General features: G+C 36.3%; 1 protein-coding gene across 10 annotated transcripts in view; it reads right to left on the bottom strand.

Annotated features, from left to right (window-relative positions):
- Positions 1-20,433, bottom strand: part of tcf7 (transcription factor 7) — a 60,405-nt gene extending 39,972 nt beyond the window's left edge. For all 10 annotated transcript variants that reach the window (XM_016555392.1, XM_016555395.1, XM_016555393.1 and 7 more), the window contains exons 1-3: positions 20,080-20,433; positions 19,895-19,961; positions 19,134-19,237 (exon numbers count right to left, since the gene is read on the bottom strand). In XM_016555392.1, coding sequence (XP_016410878.1) covers positions 19,134-19,237; positions 19,895-19,961; positions 20,080-20,259 — 351 coding nt within the window. In that variant the 5' untranslated portion in view covers positions 20,260-20,433. The remainder of the gene's footprint in view (positions 1-19,133; positions 19,238-19,894; positions 19,962-20,079) is intronic.

Below are 20,433 nucleotides of genomic sequence, written 5' to 3'. Positions count from 1 at the left end.
GTGTGTGTGTGAGTGTGTGTGTGTGTGTGTGAGTGTCATTGGAGGCTCTTTACTAATGGCTACAACATCAAAGGCTTGAGCCTGAAGAAGGACGGGGGAGAAGTGTGAGACTAACACCTAATACACCCTCAAAACACAAAGTTTTAACACTGAACTCATAACTGCAATCATAAACATAAAACTTCCTCTTTCCAGTTCACGTCACTTACACCTTCTCATAAAAAAGTGAACCCCAGCGACTTAAGACTGCTTTTGTGCTCCAGGGTCACATATAATATTAATGAAAACAAGGCCTCCTGTTGTCCACAACAATATTCAAAAGGTCCATGGCTTTCACAGTTGTTCGTGATTTATAAAATATTCTTTTAAATATTTGTATTCGATTTATACCCACTGAAATATTGGAGCCTGGCAAAAGTAGAAACATATAATTTTTACTGAATTCATACACAAAATATTTTAGAACTTGGCAAAACTAGAAAGATTTTTTTTTGTTTTTTTACACAATTTATGCCAAATAAAATGTTTTAAAGTTTGGCAAAACTAGAAACAAATGCAAAAGCTAGAAACAAATTGTTTTCTCAGTTTATACCCAATAAAATATTTTTGAGCTTGAGCAAATTTTAACGTTAGAGTGTTACTCACGACTTTATCTTCACAAATATTTACAAAATATTAATAACTAATTAATAAAATATTTATAAACTACTCTTAAAATATATGACATTAAATTATATTTTACTTAAACGCTTGTTAGTACATTTAACTTGAAACATATTTCAAAGGCAATACAAGTAATTATGAAATTACATAAAAAGATGTACTTAAGTCCTACTTAAAAGTGCATTTAATATAAATTTAAACTATAACACATTTTAATTCAATTGGAAAACAAGATGCAATAAAGTTTCCGAAAACATAACATTCAGTTCACACTTAAGTATGTTCTTTTAAAGCATATTATGGAAATAACAGGCTTTAAAAGAACATACTTAAGTACATTCAAACAAACAGCTGGAAACGATCGGCTTGACAAAGGATCCATTACAGAAAAATAAAGACAACAAGTTAGTTTAGACACCAGTTCTCACTATTAACCAGTTGTTTATTAGCATGCATATTACTAGCACATTGGCTGTTTATTAGTACTCATAAAGCACATATTAATGTCTTATTCTGTATGAGCATATTTTAGATCCCTTAATCCATCCCTTGCTAACTATTAATAATCAGCAAATTAGGAGTTTATTAAAGCAAAAGTCTGAGTTAGTAGTGAGAATTGGACTTTAAAGTGTGACCAAAATAAAAAGTTAATTCATAACTGTGCTCCTAACCTGTAACACGCATTATGAACAGACGCCAATAAATGCTTGAGACATCAGAGCAAGTTATGAGTGTATTTCCAGCTGTCATGTTAGTCAGAGAACTCATGAAACTCATGACCAGAGGGGTCAGAGTACGACTCGTGTCGTTTCACAATCCTATGCAGAAACAAGGCTGCTTTGAATGTCTCACAGCGAAATCATATTTTCAAGATGGAATCATGAGGAATGTGGTTTGAGCGTTGAAATCAGAGAGCAGCGCAGCCTCAAATATGCATGGACGGGGAACGAGGCGCTTTCATGTAGTAATTTATTCCCTCTGATTAATTCACGTCGCTCTACTGGATGCCACCCGCTGGGATGGGCCCTCGCGCCCCACACAACACGGCCCCGTTCCCATGGCTACGGCAGCCTGTGGGGTCCGTCCTCAAACCTGAGCGTGCAGGAGTCACAGCAGACCGCTGCCAGCATTCACAACCTTTCCCACTCCAACAGCTTTCAACAGGACCATCACTTGCCCAGATGCCCATGGTTTACAGACAATTTATATTTTACTCAATTTATACCCAATAAAATACTCTTGAGCGGGGCAAAGCATTTTTTAAAATCAATTTATACCCGATAAATTATTTTAGAATTTGGAAAAAAAAAATTTAAACCAATAAAATATTTCAGAGCTTTGACAAACTATAAAGATATGATTTTTAAAAAAAGCAATTCATACCTAATAAAATATTTCAGAGTTTGGCTTACTTTAAAAAAAAAAAAATAGAAACAAATCCAATTTAAATTTAAACCTGATAAAAAAATGTAGGGCTTGGACAAACTATAAATATATGTTTTTTAAAACCAATTTAACAACAGAGTGTGGCTTACTTGGGTTTTTTGTTTTGTTTTTGTTTTTTTAGACTCCAACAGGTTTCACCATGACTTGCCCAGTTGTCCATGATTTACTGTATAAGGATTTTTTTTTTTTTATATTTTACTCAAATTATACACAACAAAATATTTTAGAGCTTGGCAAAAATAGAAACATGCATCATTTTTACTCAATTTACACAGAAAATATTTTAGAGCTTGGTAAAACTAGAAACATACATAACTTGTAATCAATTAATACAAAATGTTTAAGAGCCTGGCAAAAAAAACAAAACAATCAATTATACAAAATTAATCAATGAATACTAAATTTTTAGAGCTTGGCAAAAAAAATTAAAAAAAATAAATTATACAAAATTAATCAATTTATACAAAATTTTGTATAAAAATAAAAAACAATCAATTATACAAAATTAATCAATTTATACTAAATTTTGTATAAAAATAAAAAACAATCAATTATACAAAATTAATCAATTTATACAACATTTTTAGAGCTTGGCAAAACTAAAAACATTATTTTTACTCAATTGATACCTCATAAAATATTTTAGAGCTCGGAAAACTAGAAAGATATAAGAATTTTACTCAATTTATATACAAAATATTTTGGAGCTTGGCAAAACTAGAAACAATATTTTACTCTGGTTATATCCAATACAATACTTTTAAGCTGGGCAAAACTAGAAGCATTTGTTAAAATCAATTTATACCCGATAAATTCTTTCAGAATTTGGCAAAACTTAAAGCATATACATTATTTTACACAATTTCAGTATTTCAAATATTTCAAAGTATTTCAGAGCTTGGCAAATAGAAATATCCATGTTTTTCTTTCTCCAAGGCAACACAAAATGAGATTTTTCAGCAGATTTTTAGCTCTTTTTGATATAATAAAAGCAGATATTGATTTATACGGTCAAGCTCCAAAAAAGACAAAAACAGTTCAAAACTCTCGAACATGCGGTTTATTCATCACATGCACCACAGCCATCAAACGTCACAAGTGCCAATGAGAGGGAGATTTGAGTGAATCGTGGACTGTTTATTAGTTATCAGTTTCAGAGCTTGACAGTATCTGAGCGCATTATCTTTCACTGTGTGAAGCAAGAGTGAGTACATGATGAACTATGCGTTTAAAACATAATGAAGCACTGAATCGATTAAAAAGACTTTTAGGCCCAGCAGTGGACATGAAGGATAAACTGCAGGAATATATTACACAAGGAGACATTTCTTAGCCTGCATTTTTCTAAAAGGTGACACTTTTTCCTTTTTGCAGCATGCAGACGTGATGTTTGGTCTGTGATAGAGTTCCGCTGTGGCGTCATTACGCCGTTTGATTCTAATTATCGGCGCTGAGCTCAAACCGTCTCAGATGTGGCTGCAGATATCAATCATATTAAACCAGAGGAAAGCAGCTTGAAGCGGCTTGATCCTGTGGCTTCTTTATGGAGAAAATGTTTTTGGATGCTTTGTATGTTTGCTAACCAAACTCCCAATGGCAAAGGCCCATGTTTTTTTATTTATACTGCACAAGTAAAAAGACTGCCGTTATGAACAGGATAGAGAAGTTGTGACATTATATGCATAAATTCACATGCAAGTGTCATATATATATATATATACAGTACACTGCCGTTTAAAAGTGTGGGATCAGTATGATTTTTAAAGAAATCCTTTAACCCTTTTTAAAGAAGTGTTTTCTGCTCATAAATGCTGCATTTATTTGATCATAAATAAAATTTTTAAAAAACAGTAATATTGTGAAATATTTTAATTTCAAATGATGCGTTTCTATTTTAATATACTTTAAAATGTAATTTATTCCTGTGATGTGCAGCTGTATTTTCAGCATCATTGCTCCAGTCTTCAGTGTCACATGATCTTCAGAAATCATTCTAATATGCTGATTTATTATCAATGTTGGAAACAGTTGTGCTACTTAATATTTGATACTTTTTTCAGGATTCTTTGATGAATAAAAAAAGTTACAAAGAATAGCATTTATTCAAAGTAGAAATCTTTTCTAACAACATAAGTCGTAACTATCACTTTTTATAAATTATTCAATTTATATCAATTTATCAACACATCCTTGCTGAATAAAAGTATTAATTCCTTTCCGGAAAAGAAAGAAAACAAATATACTGACCCCAAACTTTTGAACAGTAGCGTATATTGTTAGAAAATATTTCTATTTTATATAAATACTGTTCTTTTTAAGTTTTTATTCATCAAAGAATCCTGACAAAAATTACCAAAAATAATAATAAAATAAAATAAATAAATAAAACAGCACAGCTGTTTCTGACATTGATAATAAATCAGTATATTAGAATGATTTCTGAAGATCATGTGACACTGAAACTGGAGTAATGATGCTGAAAATACAGCTTTGATCACAGAAATAAATTATACTTTAAAGTATATTCAAATTGAAAACCGTTATGTCAAATCACAATAATATTTCATAAAATGATAATGTCTATAATATATTGTAATGTCTATATTATATATATATAACAGAGCACTAAATTCTGATCAGGTGGGAAGAGGAAATCAAGTCATAGGAACTTTCATCTGTGACATCACTTCCTGTTACAGCATGAGATAATACATCCTGACAGGGGTTATTATCTGTGCCTTTGTGACAGACAGCAGATCTGGACTGCGCTGCGGTGACGTCAAACACCCACACGCTCCGAGCTGCAGTGAAAACAGCTCAAGACGAGCATCTCAGGCTAAAATTGTGGATAAATTGTAAGACTTGCTGATCAACTCAATAATGAACTTTAGATAAACTGTCTCTTGGTGACACGCAAAGCTTGATGCTTTGGCTTCTTTTGGCACTATTTTCATTGGAAGAGATGAAATATACAAACTAAATAGGCCAAATCGTGTCAATTCAAGTACACTAGTGTCGTCACTATACTAACATTTCGGTAGTCGCTACCAAAGCCAGTAAAAGAGCACGCTTCACAATACCATTTTTGATAGCAAAAACTATTTCAGTATTTGAAAATAAACAAATATAATTGTTAATAGCACGTGTAATTAATACATTTATAAGTAAATAATACACTAAAACAACTAAATCTCTTAAGATAAATTAAAAGGATGTTCACACTCTCAGAAAAAAGGTACAAAAGCTGTCACTGGGGTGGGCACCTTTTAAAAAAAGTACACTTTTGTACCTTTTAGGTATTAATATATACACTTTAGGTAATAATATGCACCTTTACGGTACTAATACGGACACTTTAGGTACAAAAGTATACCTTTTGAAAAGGTTCCATCCCAGTGACAACTTTTGTACCTTTTTTTCTGAGAATGCATCATCATATTTGCATTATAAGTGTCACTTTAGAGCACTTGTTCACATTCCTAGTTATAGTAATATATGTTACATGTAGCTAGTGTTACGTTGTAATGATTTACCTTTGAAACAACCCAATAAATTTAAGATAAGTTGGAGAATATTTTACCTTTAAGAGGTTATGATGATTTGTAACAACAGTCTGCTCTGGAATTTAAATCCTTCTTAAAGAGACAGTTCACCTAAAAATGAACATTCTGACATTATTTATTCACCCTCTTGTTATTCCACACCAGTATGAGTTTCTTTCTTCTGTTGAACACAAAAGAAGATATTTTGAAGAATCTGGGAACCTGAACAGTTGCTGGTAGCCACTGACTTCAATAATATGGAAAAAAAACAATACTATGGAAGACAATAGGGACCAGAAACTGTTTTGTTACCCAACATTTTCCAAAACATCATCTTTTTGTGTTCAATAGTAGAAACAGGTGTTTGGTGGTTGTCGCTTGCGAAAACACAATAACGGCGCCGTGGGTGTAAACTTACAGATTAAGGGGCGGTAATATTATAATGAGATCCCTTTGCCACGTCACCAAGGGAGCGAAATCAGACGCGCTCGTTTTCTCAGACGCTTGCAGAAAAAGGCTTCCCAAAACAAAGTTACTGAGTTAATTTTTTTCACGTTTCCTTGGTTTGTAGATGCACCTGATGTGACCTGATTATAGCACTTAAAACCTGGAAAAGTCAGATTTTCATGATATGTCACCTTTAAGCAATAGGAAAAATACGACAGAACATTTCCATGTTTTGTCACAAAATTACGATTCATTATGTACGTAAAGCACGCACTCTATATCTCTCGCTCTCTCTCCCTTACAGACGCACACACGGAAACATAATACACACGCTAACGTTGTTAGCGCTACTCTGACGATTTTATCAGTAAAATAGTTTAGCAACTTAAAGGCTAACTTACATGACATTTCTCACAAGCGAGGTAAGGGCGCTGTACGATGCGAATCACCACCTCAGCTGTGCATTCATTTTCCAATAATCCAACGGCCCATCGTCAATTATTCCTTACTTAATTTTTGATTAGTAATATGCATTGCTAAGAACTTCATTTGAACAACTTTAAAGGCAATTTTCTCAATATTTAGATTTTTTTGCACCCTCAGATATTAAAATAGTTGTATCTCGGCCAAATATTGTCCTATCCTAACAAACCATACATCAATGGAAAGCTTATTTATTCAGTTTTCATATGATGTATAAATCTCAATTTCAAAAAAATTGACCCTTATGACTGGTTTTGTGCTCCAGGGTCACATATATGGCTATAACGGACATGATTGCTGGTGAATCGTAACTATACCCAATGGGTAGAAACTTTAAACCTGTAAATCATTCATTAAGACAGTCAGCTCTGCTCCTCAAATCTGATTGGCCGATCGGCGTTTCGAGAGTGCTGATGTAACAGTCCGACAGCACTGGGAATTTTACATAAACGTTGCTTGGTGAAATGCAAAGCTTGATGCTTTGGCTTCTTTTGCCACTCTTTTGATGGGAAGAGATGAAATATACAAACTAACTGGCCAATTTTTGCCTGCAATAGGGATGTAGATGGTTCAACTACGCTAGTGTTGTCATTATACCAACATTTCAGTAGTCGGTACCAAAGCCAGTAAAAGATCATGCTTCACAATACAATTTTCAATAGCAAAAACTATTTCAGTAATTGACAAAAAAAATTATTAGCATACATAATGCATTTACAATTAAATGATAGATTTAAACATTAGCATGACGCTTTTAAATATTTTTCAATTAAGTAAATACTGCTTTAAAAATTAAACAAAAAAAATGTAAAAATGAAAAACAATTCTGACCTCTGATTGGCTACTGCATTCATGTGTTCAACAAACATCTCTATGATTGGCTACAATGTTCAACGCTGCAAAAACACATTGCAAATAGAAACCTTTGATGCTCTTCAGAGCACAAAAACAAATACGCACAGGAGAAAGCCCCATGAAATCAGTTTTATGTTTTCCCTAATTCTGTTTAATTTTTCCAAATTGGTTGTTTTGCATTAAATTTTTTCTGGATTCTGTTTTTATAAATGCATTTTTATAACAAAAAAAAAAACATGTACAATCAATTGAAATCATAAATCTTTAACAATGTATTAACATTTCAACAACAATAGGGCCCTATGAAATAAGTAAAAATAAGTTGTATCTTTTCAGAAATGTTATGTGCTATAATTTTTTATGGATTTAGCGCTTAAATACAAAATGATTACCAAAAACTGTTAATAAAATGAATGCATAAAACTTTAACAGTTTAATTAATGCTTTAAATGTAAATCAAATTAAAATTTAACCATTCCTTTACTAGTGCTGCACAAGAGAGGTTTACGGTATAAATTAAAACATGGACCAAAGAATTGTGTGAAATGTTTTAAGAAATTGTATTATTATTGATATTACAACTTTAAGAAACACAGAGTCATTTTGTACTTTTGAATACATTTTTTTACAATTTTAGTATCGACTTGGAACCAAAGTAATGGTACTTTTGACAACAACAGATTACACATTTACTTTTTGCATGCGAATTTCATGCAAAGTCATGGCAAATCATGTTTTTGCATTATTTTAACTCATCAAAATATGTTGAGCAAATTCAACTTTTTAAATTCAACTTGATTTTTTTAAGTTGGCTTAATGTAATTTAACTTGAAATGACTTCTACAACCAAGTCGATTATACTTAATAATTTAAGGCAGCAACTGAACTGAAGTTTTTAAGTTGAAATAGGTAGAATTTTTTTTACAGTGCACAACTGCTGTGATCATTTAAATAATAATAATTTAAAAAGCGGTTATCTGGAGCAGATGAAGTTGTGTGTCATATTCTGCGGGGTTTGCACTAAAATATCCGTCGACTGAATTCACTGCATGGCCAAACGGTCTCAGCGAAGGAGGTATCAAGCAAACCTTACCATATAATTTTTGCATAAAATAAAGCCCCTATGGACTGCAGTCCATTGAAACTTGTGACCCTCCCCTCCAGTCACTCCGTCCCGCTCCGAACACTGCATCCTATTTGTCCTGTGGTCAGGCGCATTGTTTGATGATGATTTGTAATGTAAATATGTGGTTTTCTTCCTCCTCCGAGCTAACCGGCTCTGGATTCGCCTGCCCCTGCATCCCATAATTACCAGTGACTTCCACGAGCGGCATCCCGGAGCCAAGACGCTAATGGAGAGCAGCTCCGAGCTGCCAGTGAACGTCTCTGTCTGACGTCGAGCGCAGCGTGGGAGTCCGCAGCGTTTCATTAAAGGCCAACAGCAACATGGGAAAGAGCAGCGTGCAGAGCTGAGGCCCACCGCGCTCCTCATAGAGTCATACGGACAAACACATCATAATCATCATCCTCGCTTCTATAACACACTGCCGAGGGTGAAAAACCTCGATCAAGCGCCCATCACAGTCGTTCGGCATTACATTTTTCCAGTACTAATTTGCAACGGTTTTGTTCATAGATACACTATAAGAAATGTCTGTAAAAATACAGACCCAGTGTACAGTGTTAATATCGAGGAATATTCTGTATTGCCATATTTTAAATTATGCATTGAATATTGCATTTTAGGGTTGAAAGAAAAAGTGCTGCTAATTTTCTGCAAGGACATTATCCATTTTTCTAGCCTTCTTTAATATTACAACACACACACACACACACACACACACACAAATATATATATATTTAGAGAGAGAGAGGGAGTGAGAGAGAGATGTAATTCTAACAGGGTTATTATAATTAACTGAAATTAAAATTGAAACCTTTAAAGTATATTTTTGTTACTTGAAATAAAATAAACATTAACTGGAATAGAATATATATTTTTTTAATCTCAGCTACAGTAGTTGCCAAGCCAACATTTCTCATTTTAATTTAGTTTAACTTGATGCCTACTAAAATGTCTAAAATAAAATGAAATAAAAATAAATAAATAAATAAATATAAAAAACGACTGTATTTAGAGATATATAAAAAACAAAGTACCATAAATGGCAAAAATACTCAAATTAAAAAGGAAAATAAAAAAATCATTCTTACAAACTATTAATAGCATCTCAGTGATACCAAACATTACAATGAATTCTACATAAATTAATTTTAATTGAAAATGAAATATTCTTTCACTTTTTTAAATTGCTAAATTTGTCTTTATCCCCATAACATTAGGCCATTAAAACATCCTAAATGGGACTGACACAAAACATTTATTGGTAATATTGCAGGAAAACCTGTATTTTCTGTCCAGAAAGGAAATATAATGAATATAATAAAACCCCAATATTGTAGGAGTTACTATGAAACTTTTTCAATCACAAATTTGCTAGTGGATTTCACAAATAATTACAAAGAAACTACAACTAAAAGAAGGCTGAAATAGTATTTTCTCGAATAAACAAACACTAATTTTATTTACAACTTTCTTTTAAAAAATCGTTTTTTACTGTGCAGTTTAGCAGTGCAAATGACATGATAAAAACAGCACAGTTCCCTTACAATGACCGATATATTACTCTACTAACAAACATCCACAAAAGTGGAGTTAACAACACATCTTCAATAGCTGAACTGCTACTATAACAGAGAGTCGGTGAAAACGTGCATCTTGTTGCTTGTGTTTGCAGGGCTGCTTTGTTTTTCAGGTGAGGAGTGAAGGCTCAGTCTGGTCTCATTTTCCATGGTAAACCACAAGATCTTACCGCACACAACTGTACTCAAACAACCAAACACACACACAGCTCTGTCAAAACACACGCACCCACCCACCCTTCACATCCCACAGACTCTAGCAGACCCTCAGACCGAGTCCGAGAGCAACAACAACTGTTGTGTCCCAAAAGCCTCTCTGGTTTCCTTTCATCAGAAAGGCAGAGCGTTCACATGCAGAACATTTGGCTGCAGGAGATATAATTAAAAGCAGGAGTCGGCATAAATGAATGACGAGAGTGAGGCTCGAGTCTAAATCAAAAGCAAATACTGTCATAGTTTGGATCTGACACGTTAGTCTTTAGCACCGGTCCTTCGAGAGGCTGGATGAGCTCACCCCGCCGTAAATCTCACTCATATTCGTCAGGAGATGAGCTTCATCGGCCGTTAAACAACAGGGAGTCGCCACAGCGCCTTTTAAAGCAGCTCTGTTTAAGACAACAGAGTCACAGACATGTATATGGCCAAAAAGTAAGATATATGTAAATCAACGAGATCTTCATAACAAATACGTGCATAAAATGACATAAATATGAGTTGTCGCTCTATATTTCCAATAATATGTCTTAGATGAGATTTAAATGATCCAAACATTTAATGCAATGCAATACAATGACTGAGAGATGATCATATTTGAGACTCACTGATATTTCTAAAATATGATATCTGGATAATCAAGTAAAGCTAGGCTTCTTTAGTCATATTACAGAAATATTAGTAAATTACTAACAAAGTTATTCGGTCAGTTCAACTATTAACAACTCAAACTCCTAATGTGCTGCTTGTTAGTAGTTAGTAAGGCAGTTGTTAAGTTTAGGTATTGGGTAGTATCAGGAATGTAGAATATGTTCATGCAGAATATGTGCTTTATAAGTACTAATAAACAGCCAACATGTTAATAACAGGCGTGCTAAGAAGCAACTAGTTAATAGTGAGAATTGGTCCCTAATCATATTTGAGACTCACTGATATTTCTAAAATATGATATCTGGATAATCAAGTAAAGCTAGGCTTCTTTAGTCATATTATAGTAATATTAGTAAATTACTAACAAAGTTATTCGGTCAGTTCAACTATTAACAACTCAAACTCCTAATTTGCTGCTTATTAGTAGTTAGTAAGGCATGCAGAATATGTGCTTTATAAGTACTAATAAACAGCCAACATGTTAATAACAGGCGTGCTAAGAAGCAACTAGTTAATAGTGAGAATTGGTCCCTATACTAAAGTGTTACTAGTTATTCATACGTTAAGATTTGACAGCGAAAAGACGCAAGCTGAAGGTGGACATTTGTGCAATCACACTAATGGTTGTTAAAGTATGAGCTATCAATTGCGTGCAACAGGTTTTTCTGGAAATGCTTGATCATAATTAGGCCTCAGAAATGTGCATATCAAATATGACGCAGTAGCTTTATAAGTCAGAAAGAGCTTTATTATCAAGTATGTTTACACACACAAGGAATTTGACTTGACAACAGGAGCTTCCAGTGTAGAAGAATAGTGCAGACATACATAGGAATAACACAGTAGGGATGGAATATAACACTAATATGTGACCCTGGAGCACAAAACCAGTCATAAGGGTCATTTTATGAAATTGAGATTCATACATCATCTGAAAGCTGAATAAATACGCTTTACATTGATGTATGGTTTGTTAGGATAGGACAAGATTTGGCCGAGATACAACTAGTTGAAAATCTGAGGGTGCAAAAAATAAAAAATAAATCAAAATATTCAGAAAATCGCCTTTAAAGTTGTCCAAATGAAATTCTTAGCAATGCATATTACTAATTAAAAATTACATTTTAATCTATTTACGGTAGGAAATTTACCAAATATCTTCATGGAACATGATCTTTATTTAATATCCTAATGATTTTTGGCATAAAAGAAAAATCGATCATTTTGACCCATACAATGTATTGTTGGCTATTGCTACAAATATACCCCAGCGACTTAACACTGCTTTTGTGCTCCAGGTTCACATATAAGAAAAACAGAAACTTAAAGAATGCACTATATACAGAGGGCAAAAAATCTAATTGTTTAAATGAATGTACACAAAAATATATTTATGTGCAGTTTACAAATGTTCAAATTTCGAATTCTATGCATAAAGTACGGTTTATTGGGTTAACATCCATGAAAGCGTTCTATCCCTTTGTTTCCAGACAGAAGGAAGGCTCGGTCGCTGACTTCGCAGTCCTCCGGCCGTGAAACGGTTAAGGAAGAAAAGCGAGCGCCTGTGACTGTTTAAAGTCGTTCGCAACAAGGTGCACCAGGTGCGCCGCGTGGTTACCAGCCTCGGTGTTTACTGCTGACTCCCTTCCGCAAGCACGCCGTGTTTACTCCACACCCCTCCACCCACAGCCCCTCCGAGCATCAGATAACACGCAGACAGAGAGAGACGGAGGGAAACACTCGCGCTCTCCTCCTCCAGCGGCTCCGTTTGCATTGTAGTAAATGCGCAGTTGCACAAATACTCACACGCATAACCACAGCACACCTCACCTTCACTGCACACTCACTGAGACAGAGAAACCTCGCGCGGAGATCACTGCGCACAGGATGCAGGACGCATGTCACGCACACGCGTGTGCTGATGAAAACAAACGCGCATGCCTTTTGAAAGTGCGCCCGATGCCCCATCATCGTCACGCAGCAGCAGCTACATAACTGTTCATGAAGGCAGAAGCGGGGGTTTCCCTGAAAAACGGGGACTTCTGAGAAGATGTTTGCCATTAAAACGTTATGCGTTCCTCTTTTTTTTCCCCCTCGAGATCCAAGACCTCGGTCCCATAAGAGGAGGGCTATTTTTAGCAGCGAAATGCTTTCCAGTTGGCTCGGCGCGATCATAACGGGGGGGAAACCGCACGGAAAACCACGTTCCATAACATCTGAAAGGCAGCGGGCAGCAGATCTGGGATGTCCCTACTTTTAAAGCGATCGCTTTGCGGTAATGTTTCGCCTCCAGATGAAATTAACGTCTGCATTTCCACGGACCCCAGGTAGAGCGCCTTCGTAACGCTCTTCCTCTCTCTAATGATCCACAATCCTGTGAGCAAAACCAGAAACCAGATTTTGAACTTCTGAGCAGTGTTGGGCTCGTTACTCAAAAAGTGTCATTTATTACTCGTTACTTGTTACTCCGGTTACACTTTATTTTAAGGTCACGTGAAAAAATACTATAGTCATTTATAGAACCATACTATAGTAAAGTACTTGAATTCATTTGTTGTGATAATTCTATAGTTGCTGTGGTAATATAACAACTATAGTAATATAAACAAATTACAAGTTTTCTACAACTATAGGGTATATTATACTACAATACACTACAGTAGTAGTACGAACTAAAGTATAATATAATTATAATTATAATATAATATGTTGTAGCATTTATTAACAAAGTGTTGTAAATACTATAATATATACAGTACTATAATACACTTTACTATAAACACTATAGTATTTTTTTCATGTGGGCTTGTTACAGTGTACTTAGACATTTAAATACGGAGTAATATTAATTAACTACATGTACTTATTATATGGTTGGGATTAGGGTTACTTGCATGTAATTATGCATAATTTATTGTTATTATAATAGTAAGTGCATGTAACATATGTAACAAGGACACCTTAAAATAAAGTGTTACCGCTACTCCTTTCAAAAGTAATATTATTACGTTCTGGCAACAGTAATTACTAATTAGTTACACTACTAGTTACTGCACAAAGTATTATCATTATACTACACTAGTTACTGCCCAACACTGGTTCTGAGTGGTGCAAATCTGACTGTCTGATCATTTAAACATCATCCAGTAACACAGATAAGAGCGAGATCACAGGAGCAGCCAGTGATGTGGTCGATGAGCGGCGACGGCTTCAACGCCATGTTTCTTGTTAATTCACAGATCAGGATACTCTAGAGAGTGCTGACGCGGTGGCTAAGTAGGTTAGTCACCCATCCTGTTAACCTCTGTCTCAAAAGACATGAAAACCAAGCACACAATAATACGCAGGTGACAACAGCAAGTACTACAGAAAGCTTTCCTGATCAAAGTAACAGACTGTCTGTTAGTGATCAGTTCAATGGCTTTATATATAATAATATTTTTAAATAACTCGTTTTTCAAATACAATAGGTTTATTTAACATGTATAAATAACATATTTTGTTGTTTGATTAACATTAATGACAGACTTGTACTTAATTAGGCTGCTGTACCGAATGCACGGATTGTAATTACTGACACATATTCACCCACCTGTTTATGTTCACTTAAGCCATAGCAGACACTGTATTTATGTGAGATACTTCACACGATGGACATTTTGACAACTGTGTGTGCGTTTGACAATTCAGGCACAAGATGAACTGATGGCGCAAGTTAACCGATAACAAATTGTGACTGGATGGTAATTTTGTTCTACGATGAGCTTGGTTACCTTTAATTAGGCTGTTTTGGCTTAATAGAACACTTGCTCTGATCACCCAGTCGTAAAGAAATTTTGAAATACGGGACAAAACATGATTTTGTCAAAATTGGGACTCGAAAAATAGAGCGAAATACGGAACTGTCCCAGGAAAAACGGGACGTCTGGTCACCCTACATCATTCAGACCTGTCCTTTATGGTCTTTGCCCCTCATAAACACACAACCAGAGCACAAGAACAGGAACTATGAATTCTGGGACACATGCTGAGTTTGTCCCACAAGAGCCTGCGCTGCACTACCCACTGCTGGGGTGAGCCAACACCCCCAGCACCCCGAATTAGTGCCGGGCCAGACCTACTGGAGCCTCAGCAGCCACATGGGGCGGCACACATGGGTGTGATCACACGGCCTAATCCTGCTCCCATCTGATACCCATCTACCAGCAGCACGACTGCTACAGCTGGGTACGGCCCAACAAACACACACACTCACACACACAAGAAAGAAAGAAAAAATAAAAGTTTATGACAGCCACAATTTAAATGTTTATACTTTAACACCAAATTGGATTAGAAACATAATTCTATCATTAAATATAAAAACTAATATGAAAAAAACATCAAAACTTAATTTAAATATTTTTATACAATGTTGGTGTTAATCATATCTACAAATAAATAGCAATTAAATTTAACCTTTAATATTGATGTACTAACTGACAGGAGACCATGTGATTATTTCAGTTTTTCTTTTTTAATAAATCTGCAAAGATGTCAACAATTCTGTGTTTTTCTGTCAATATGGGGTGCTGTGTGTACATTAATGAGGAAAAAAAATTAACTTAAATGATTTTAGCAAATGGCTGCAATATAACAAAGAGTGAAAAATTTAAGGGGGTCTGAATACTTTCCGTACCCACTGTATATACACTGATATCAAATGAAAATTGAATGGAATCAAGAGTTTGTGAATCAGAATCAAACTGAATCAATCTCCAGCCCTACAGTGAACATCACATGATTTCATCAGAATACAATGTGACCGTCATCGTTCAGCAGCACTTTCAATGGCCAGACTCTGGTATCACTCCAGGCTCTTCCCACCCCACGGGCAACTTCACACACCTGGGTGAGAACGAGCCGTCACAGGGTCCACTACACAAAACGCCTGCTCACATCACACATGCGTCACTGGCTGTGTCGCGACTGTCATCGATGACTGTCAGAAGCCTATGGTTGCCTTGAGGTGGGGATTTTCTTTCACTTTTACTGCGCTTTAGTCAAGACGAGTGGCGGGTTGATTCATTAAGAGAAAGCCTTGACGACAAGACTTACAGTAGCATAAACACCGATATGAAATATGTGCCTAATGAAAATTCAGAACGCTGATTTAAAGAAGTAGGAGTTTTCAAATAAATCCTTCTTTGCTTTTGATTCATCTGTGTTTCTTCATCAAAGCTCATTTTCCTGCACTTTATTATTCAGCCAAAAATGCACATTCTGTCATCATTTTACTCCACCTCAAGTTGTTCCAAACCTGTACGAGTTTCTTTCTTCTGCTGAACACAAAACAAGATATTTTGAAGAATGTTGGGAAGCAAAGTTGCCGGGTAGCCATTCACTTACATTGTATTTTTTTCCAATGGTTACAAGCAAAGATATTGTGAAGAATGTGGGTAAGCAAACTGTTTCTGGTCCCTATTGACATTGACTGGACCCATTGACCATGTTATTTTATTTTCATAATTTCCATGGAAGTCAATGGCTACCAGCAACTGTTTGGAAAATATTTGGGAAAATGTAGGTATTTTTAAGAAGATACTTCCATGGTATTTTATGTCCATACTATGGAAGTCAGTGGCTACCAGCAAAGATATTTTGTAGATATTTTGAAGAATGTGGGTAAGCAAACAGCTGCTGAACTTCCACAGTATTTTATTTCCTTACTATGGAAGTCAATGGCTGCCGTCAGCTGTTTGGTTACCAGCATTCTTCAAAATATCTTCTTTTGTGTTCAACAGAAGAAAGAAACTCGTACAGGTGTGAGGGTGAGTAAATGATGACACATTTTTCATTTTTGGGTGAACCATCCCTTAAAAGGTGAAGTGCCTCAAGTCTTTACCAAATACAATCACAAAATTAGTTTTCGGACGGGAAAATTGGTCGAATCAATTCTCAGAAAAAATTAACTGTTGAACAAGCTACTTTAACTGTCCAGACACTATTACAGCTGCAACATCTGCCGCACACCTCGATAAAAGTCTTTCCGAGAAGAATTTGCTCGACAGTTCTGGCTTGAGATGACATGTTGGAGCAGGGCGATGAGACCGTTTTAAACACCTGTCCCTCTCTCTCGCAGCGGAACAGACACGACCGCACCAATAATTACAGCTATAAACACCTGAGGGGATCCGACGGGTTTTGATAATTTCCCAAATATTTCCGGCTCCATAAATAGCTGTGCAGATTCGTCCGCAGGCGCTCGCTTCAAAGACCGCTCAAAGAGGTTCTCTTATCAATATGTGTATTTCAACACGATTTGGTTTTCTTAAACACGAATTAGCCTCCGGATGAATTAGATGGCAGTGATCGCACCCTGCTTTCTTTGCAGTAGTGAAGTGTGTTGAATATGCCTTCGGTTTTCCAAGGCGAGAAGCCTTCCAGCGGCCGATTGTGTCCTGATTGAAGTGGCAGAATGGGTTAAAGAGCTTTTTTCTTAAAGAGGGTGTAATCCGGTGTCTGTTACTTATCGCTGTCAGTCAGAGAGCTGCTCTGGATGGATTATGACACAAAGCCCACGTTCTTCTATTGTGTACTCAAAGACTAAAGGCGGCTTGAACCATGAGCTCATGTCGATCGGGGCTTGTTCGAGAACACAGGCCCCGCTTTAACTTCAATCAATCGCTTGGTCTTTGGGAATGAAATACACTTGGAGTTTGAATGATAAACATATAAAGGATCCCCGATTACTGTGTAAAATCAACAGCTTAGCTGTGCATTGTGGGTAAAGAGATGTCCTTTTCACGCTTCTTAGTTTGAATGCAGTGCACGACTATAATCTATAGTTTCCACTTTTAAGGGACTAAGCACAGTTCTTGAATTTGGACGGTTTTATGGTTTCCGTTCAGCTGGGATGTTTGAAAATAGCATTACGTGACCCTCGAGGAGCTCGGGAACGCTCACATTCACTGAGCAGCATTGAAGTTAAAAGCATAGTTCACCCAAACTTCAAACTTCTATTGACTTAAACACAAAAGAAGATACTTTGAAGAATGTTGGTAACCAAACAGTTGACGGTAGCCATCGTGTTAGAATGGAAAAACAATATGGAAGTCAATGGCAACCGGCAACTGCTTTGTTACCAACATTCTTCAAAATATCTTCTTTTGTGTTTAACACGAGAAAGAAACTCATGCAGGTTTTGTACAACTTGAGGGAGAGTAAATGATGACAGAATGTTAATTTTTGGCTGAACTATCCATTTAAGAAAGACCTGGAAGATACTTCAGAAAGTGAGACATGCTTTCATTTCACAGACATTCAGAGCCATCATCACCGTACCTACTGATGATTTTCAGATGATGTCCAGTGCATATCCGTATATATCTGTGCACTTAACAGTCGACGATGTTGCCGTCCAAAAAATGTTATCTACAGCTCGATTCTATTAATCTCATAGTTTCAATAAAACAACCACTACATGTGCAAGAAACATCTCAAAATATGGCGTTACAGCTGTGCAATTACAACTTTATAAGAACATTTTTCAAGAAGGAATTTAACCACTGTACGAGCTAAAACCTGGATTTAGTTACTGTACGCACATTTTTCTTTATAAATACACTTACATTCATAATTTCCACACATTCGTCACAATGCCACGGTCGAAACACAACAGATAAATGACAAATAAGACAATGATGTCATGTAACATCATCAAAATGTTTTAAATTTGTCCGTTAATATAATGCGCCATTGATTTGCGGTCAAAGGCATCAGTATGCATGCATGCATGCTCACACACAATTAGATATTCCTGAATTGTGACGTGTAAACAATGACTTTAAGGCATCATATGACTTAAAGGACCATGTCTGAAAATCCAAATATTTTAAAACTGCTTTTCTGAAAAGCGCGTGCATCGCTGTAAGACTTAACAGATCTAAAGTAATGTATGAAAGTCTACTGAGCTTGAGATTCAAATTGCATCGAGCGGGACTCTCCAGGGCCCTTTTCTCAAGTCCTCTCAGGCTGTAGTGTAATTACAGGCCTGTCTCAAACTAACCAGACCTTCAGCACGGTTCACACACACCTGGACACTAGTGATCAAATGCTAGAGGAAGGACAGCAGTGCTGTCAGGAACTTACAGATGGGGAGACGGGTCCGCTCGGTAGATACGGCTCGGGCAGCATCAGGAACGGGTATCCAGAATACGCCGCTTTATACATTCCACCATCTTGATGTCTGGGCACTTGAAGTGAGAAAGCGAGACAGAACAATAAAAGTTGTGAAGTTAGTGAATGTGTAAGGTGCGTAACTACCCCAAAAAAACGAACTTCCGCTATAGTAAAGCCCTCATACTGAACGGTTTAGGTTTGTTGTATTTATAGACTCCCTTGTAAATATATAATGATGATCAATCACAGATCCTCTTCAAAGCAGTTTCAGTTCTAGAGTGCAAATAACGGAAACAGGCTTGAGATAAAAACAGTTTATTTAATGATGCAGATTTCAGGTTTTCCCCAAGAAAAGTCCATCAGTTACATATCAGACCCAGATGAAAGTTTTTAATTTCCCCAATTCAATTTTTATCAGGCTGCCACAGACACATTCTAACACAGAAAGCTAAAATAAGTAGTATTATTTTACTATATTGTCTGATTTAGTACACGTCCGGGGACATATAGCTACTGTCCCAGAACTAAACCACGCAAAGCCACTGGCACAGATTTGTGTAAATAAAGACACACAAACAAGCAGTGCTTGTAGGTGAAGAGTAAAGCAGAATAAAAACTCTCCCATCAAAAACTAAAAACAAAACGCGCATGGTTTGAGGGGAGACTTTACATCATTTTGAGCACTTCTGGGGACTGTCTGTGTGTGTGTGTGTGTGTGTGTGTCGTCTCACCGTCGTCCAGATGTTCTCGTTTATCGGTGTAGATTCTCTGATCTTCCTGCTGTCCTCTTCTGATCACCTGCTCATCACAAACACACTTTATTTCATGCACACGACCACACACTCACAGCATCTGATCACACACACACACACGCACACACACACACACACACATGAATGCGCTGACGGGGTCTTACGGCAGAGTTTGAGTTCTGGCTGATCTCGGATTCATTGACCAGTGATGATTTGAGATCAGCCAGGTCGCTCTCCGTAAACGCGTTCTCCCGGATCTTCTCGTGATCTTCTTCATCTTTAAACGGGATCATCTCATCATTCGCCCCGAGATCATCTCCCCCTCCACCGTTCAGCTGCGGCATATTCGAACGAACTTTATTAATGTACTTTTGATTGTTGTCGTCGCTGTTTTCCGCGCTCAGAAGAGCGTTTGAGACTCGCGCGAGAGAGGAAAAGTTATTTATGCTGTGACGATCGCCGCGACTTCAAAGTAACAAACAGTCGCGCTTTAGAACAGCGAAGATCAAAGATACCGA

The sequence above is a fragment of the Sinocyclocheilus rhinocerous genome, unplaced genomic scaffold (assembly GCF_001515625.1).
Source record: "Sinocyclocheilus rhinocerous isolate Xijiao unplaced genomic scaffold, SAMN03320098_v1.1 scaffold1427, whole genome shotgun sequence".
Taxonomy (NCBI): domain Eukaryota; kingdom Metazoa; phylum Chordata; class Actinopteri; order Cypriniformes; family Cyprinidae; genus Sinocyclocheilus; species Sinocyclocheilus rhinocerous.
This window is presented reverse-complemented; position numbering and strand designations above follow the sequence as displayed.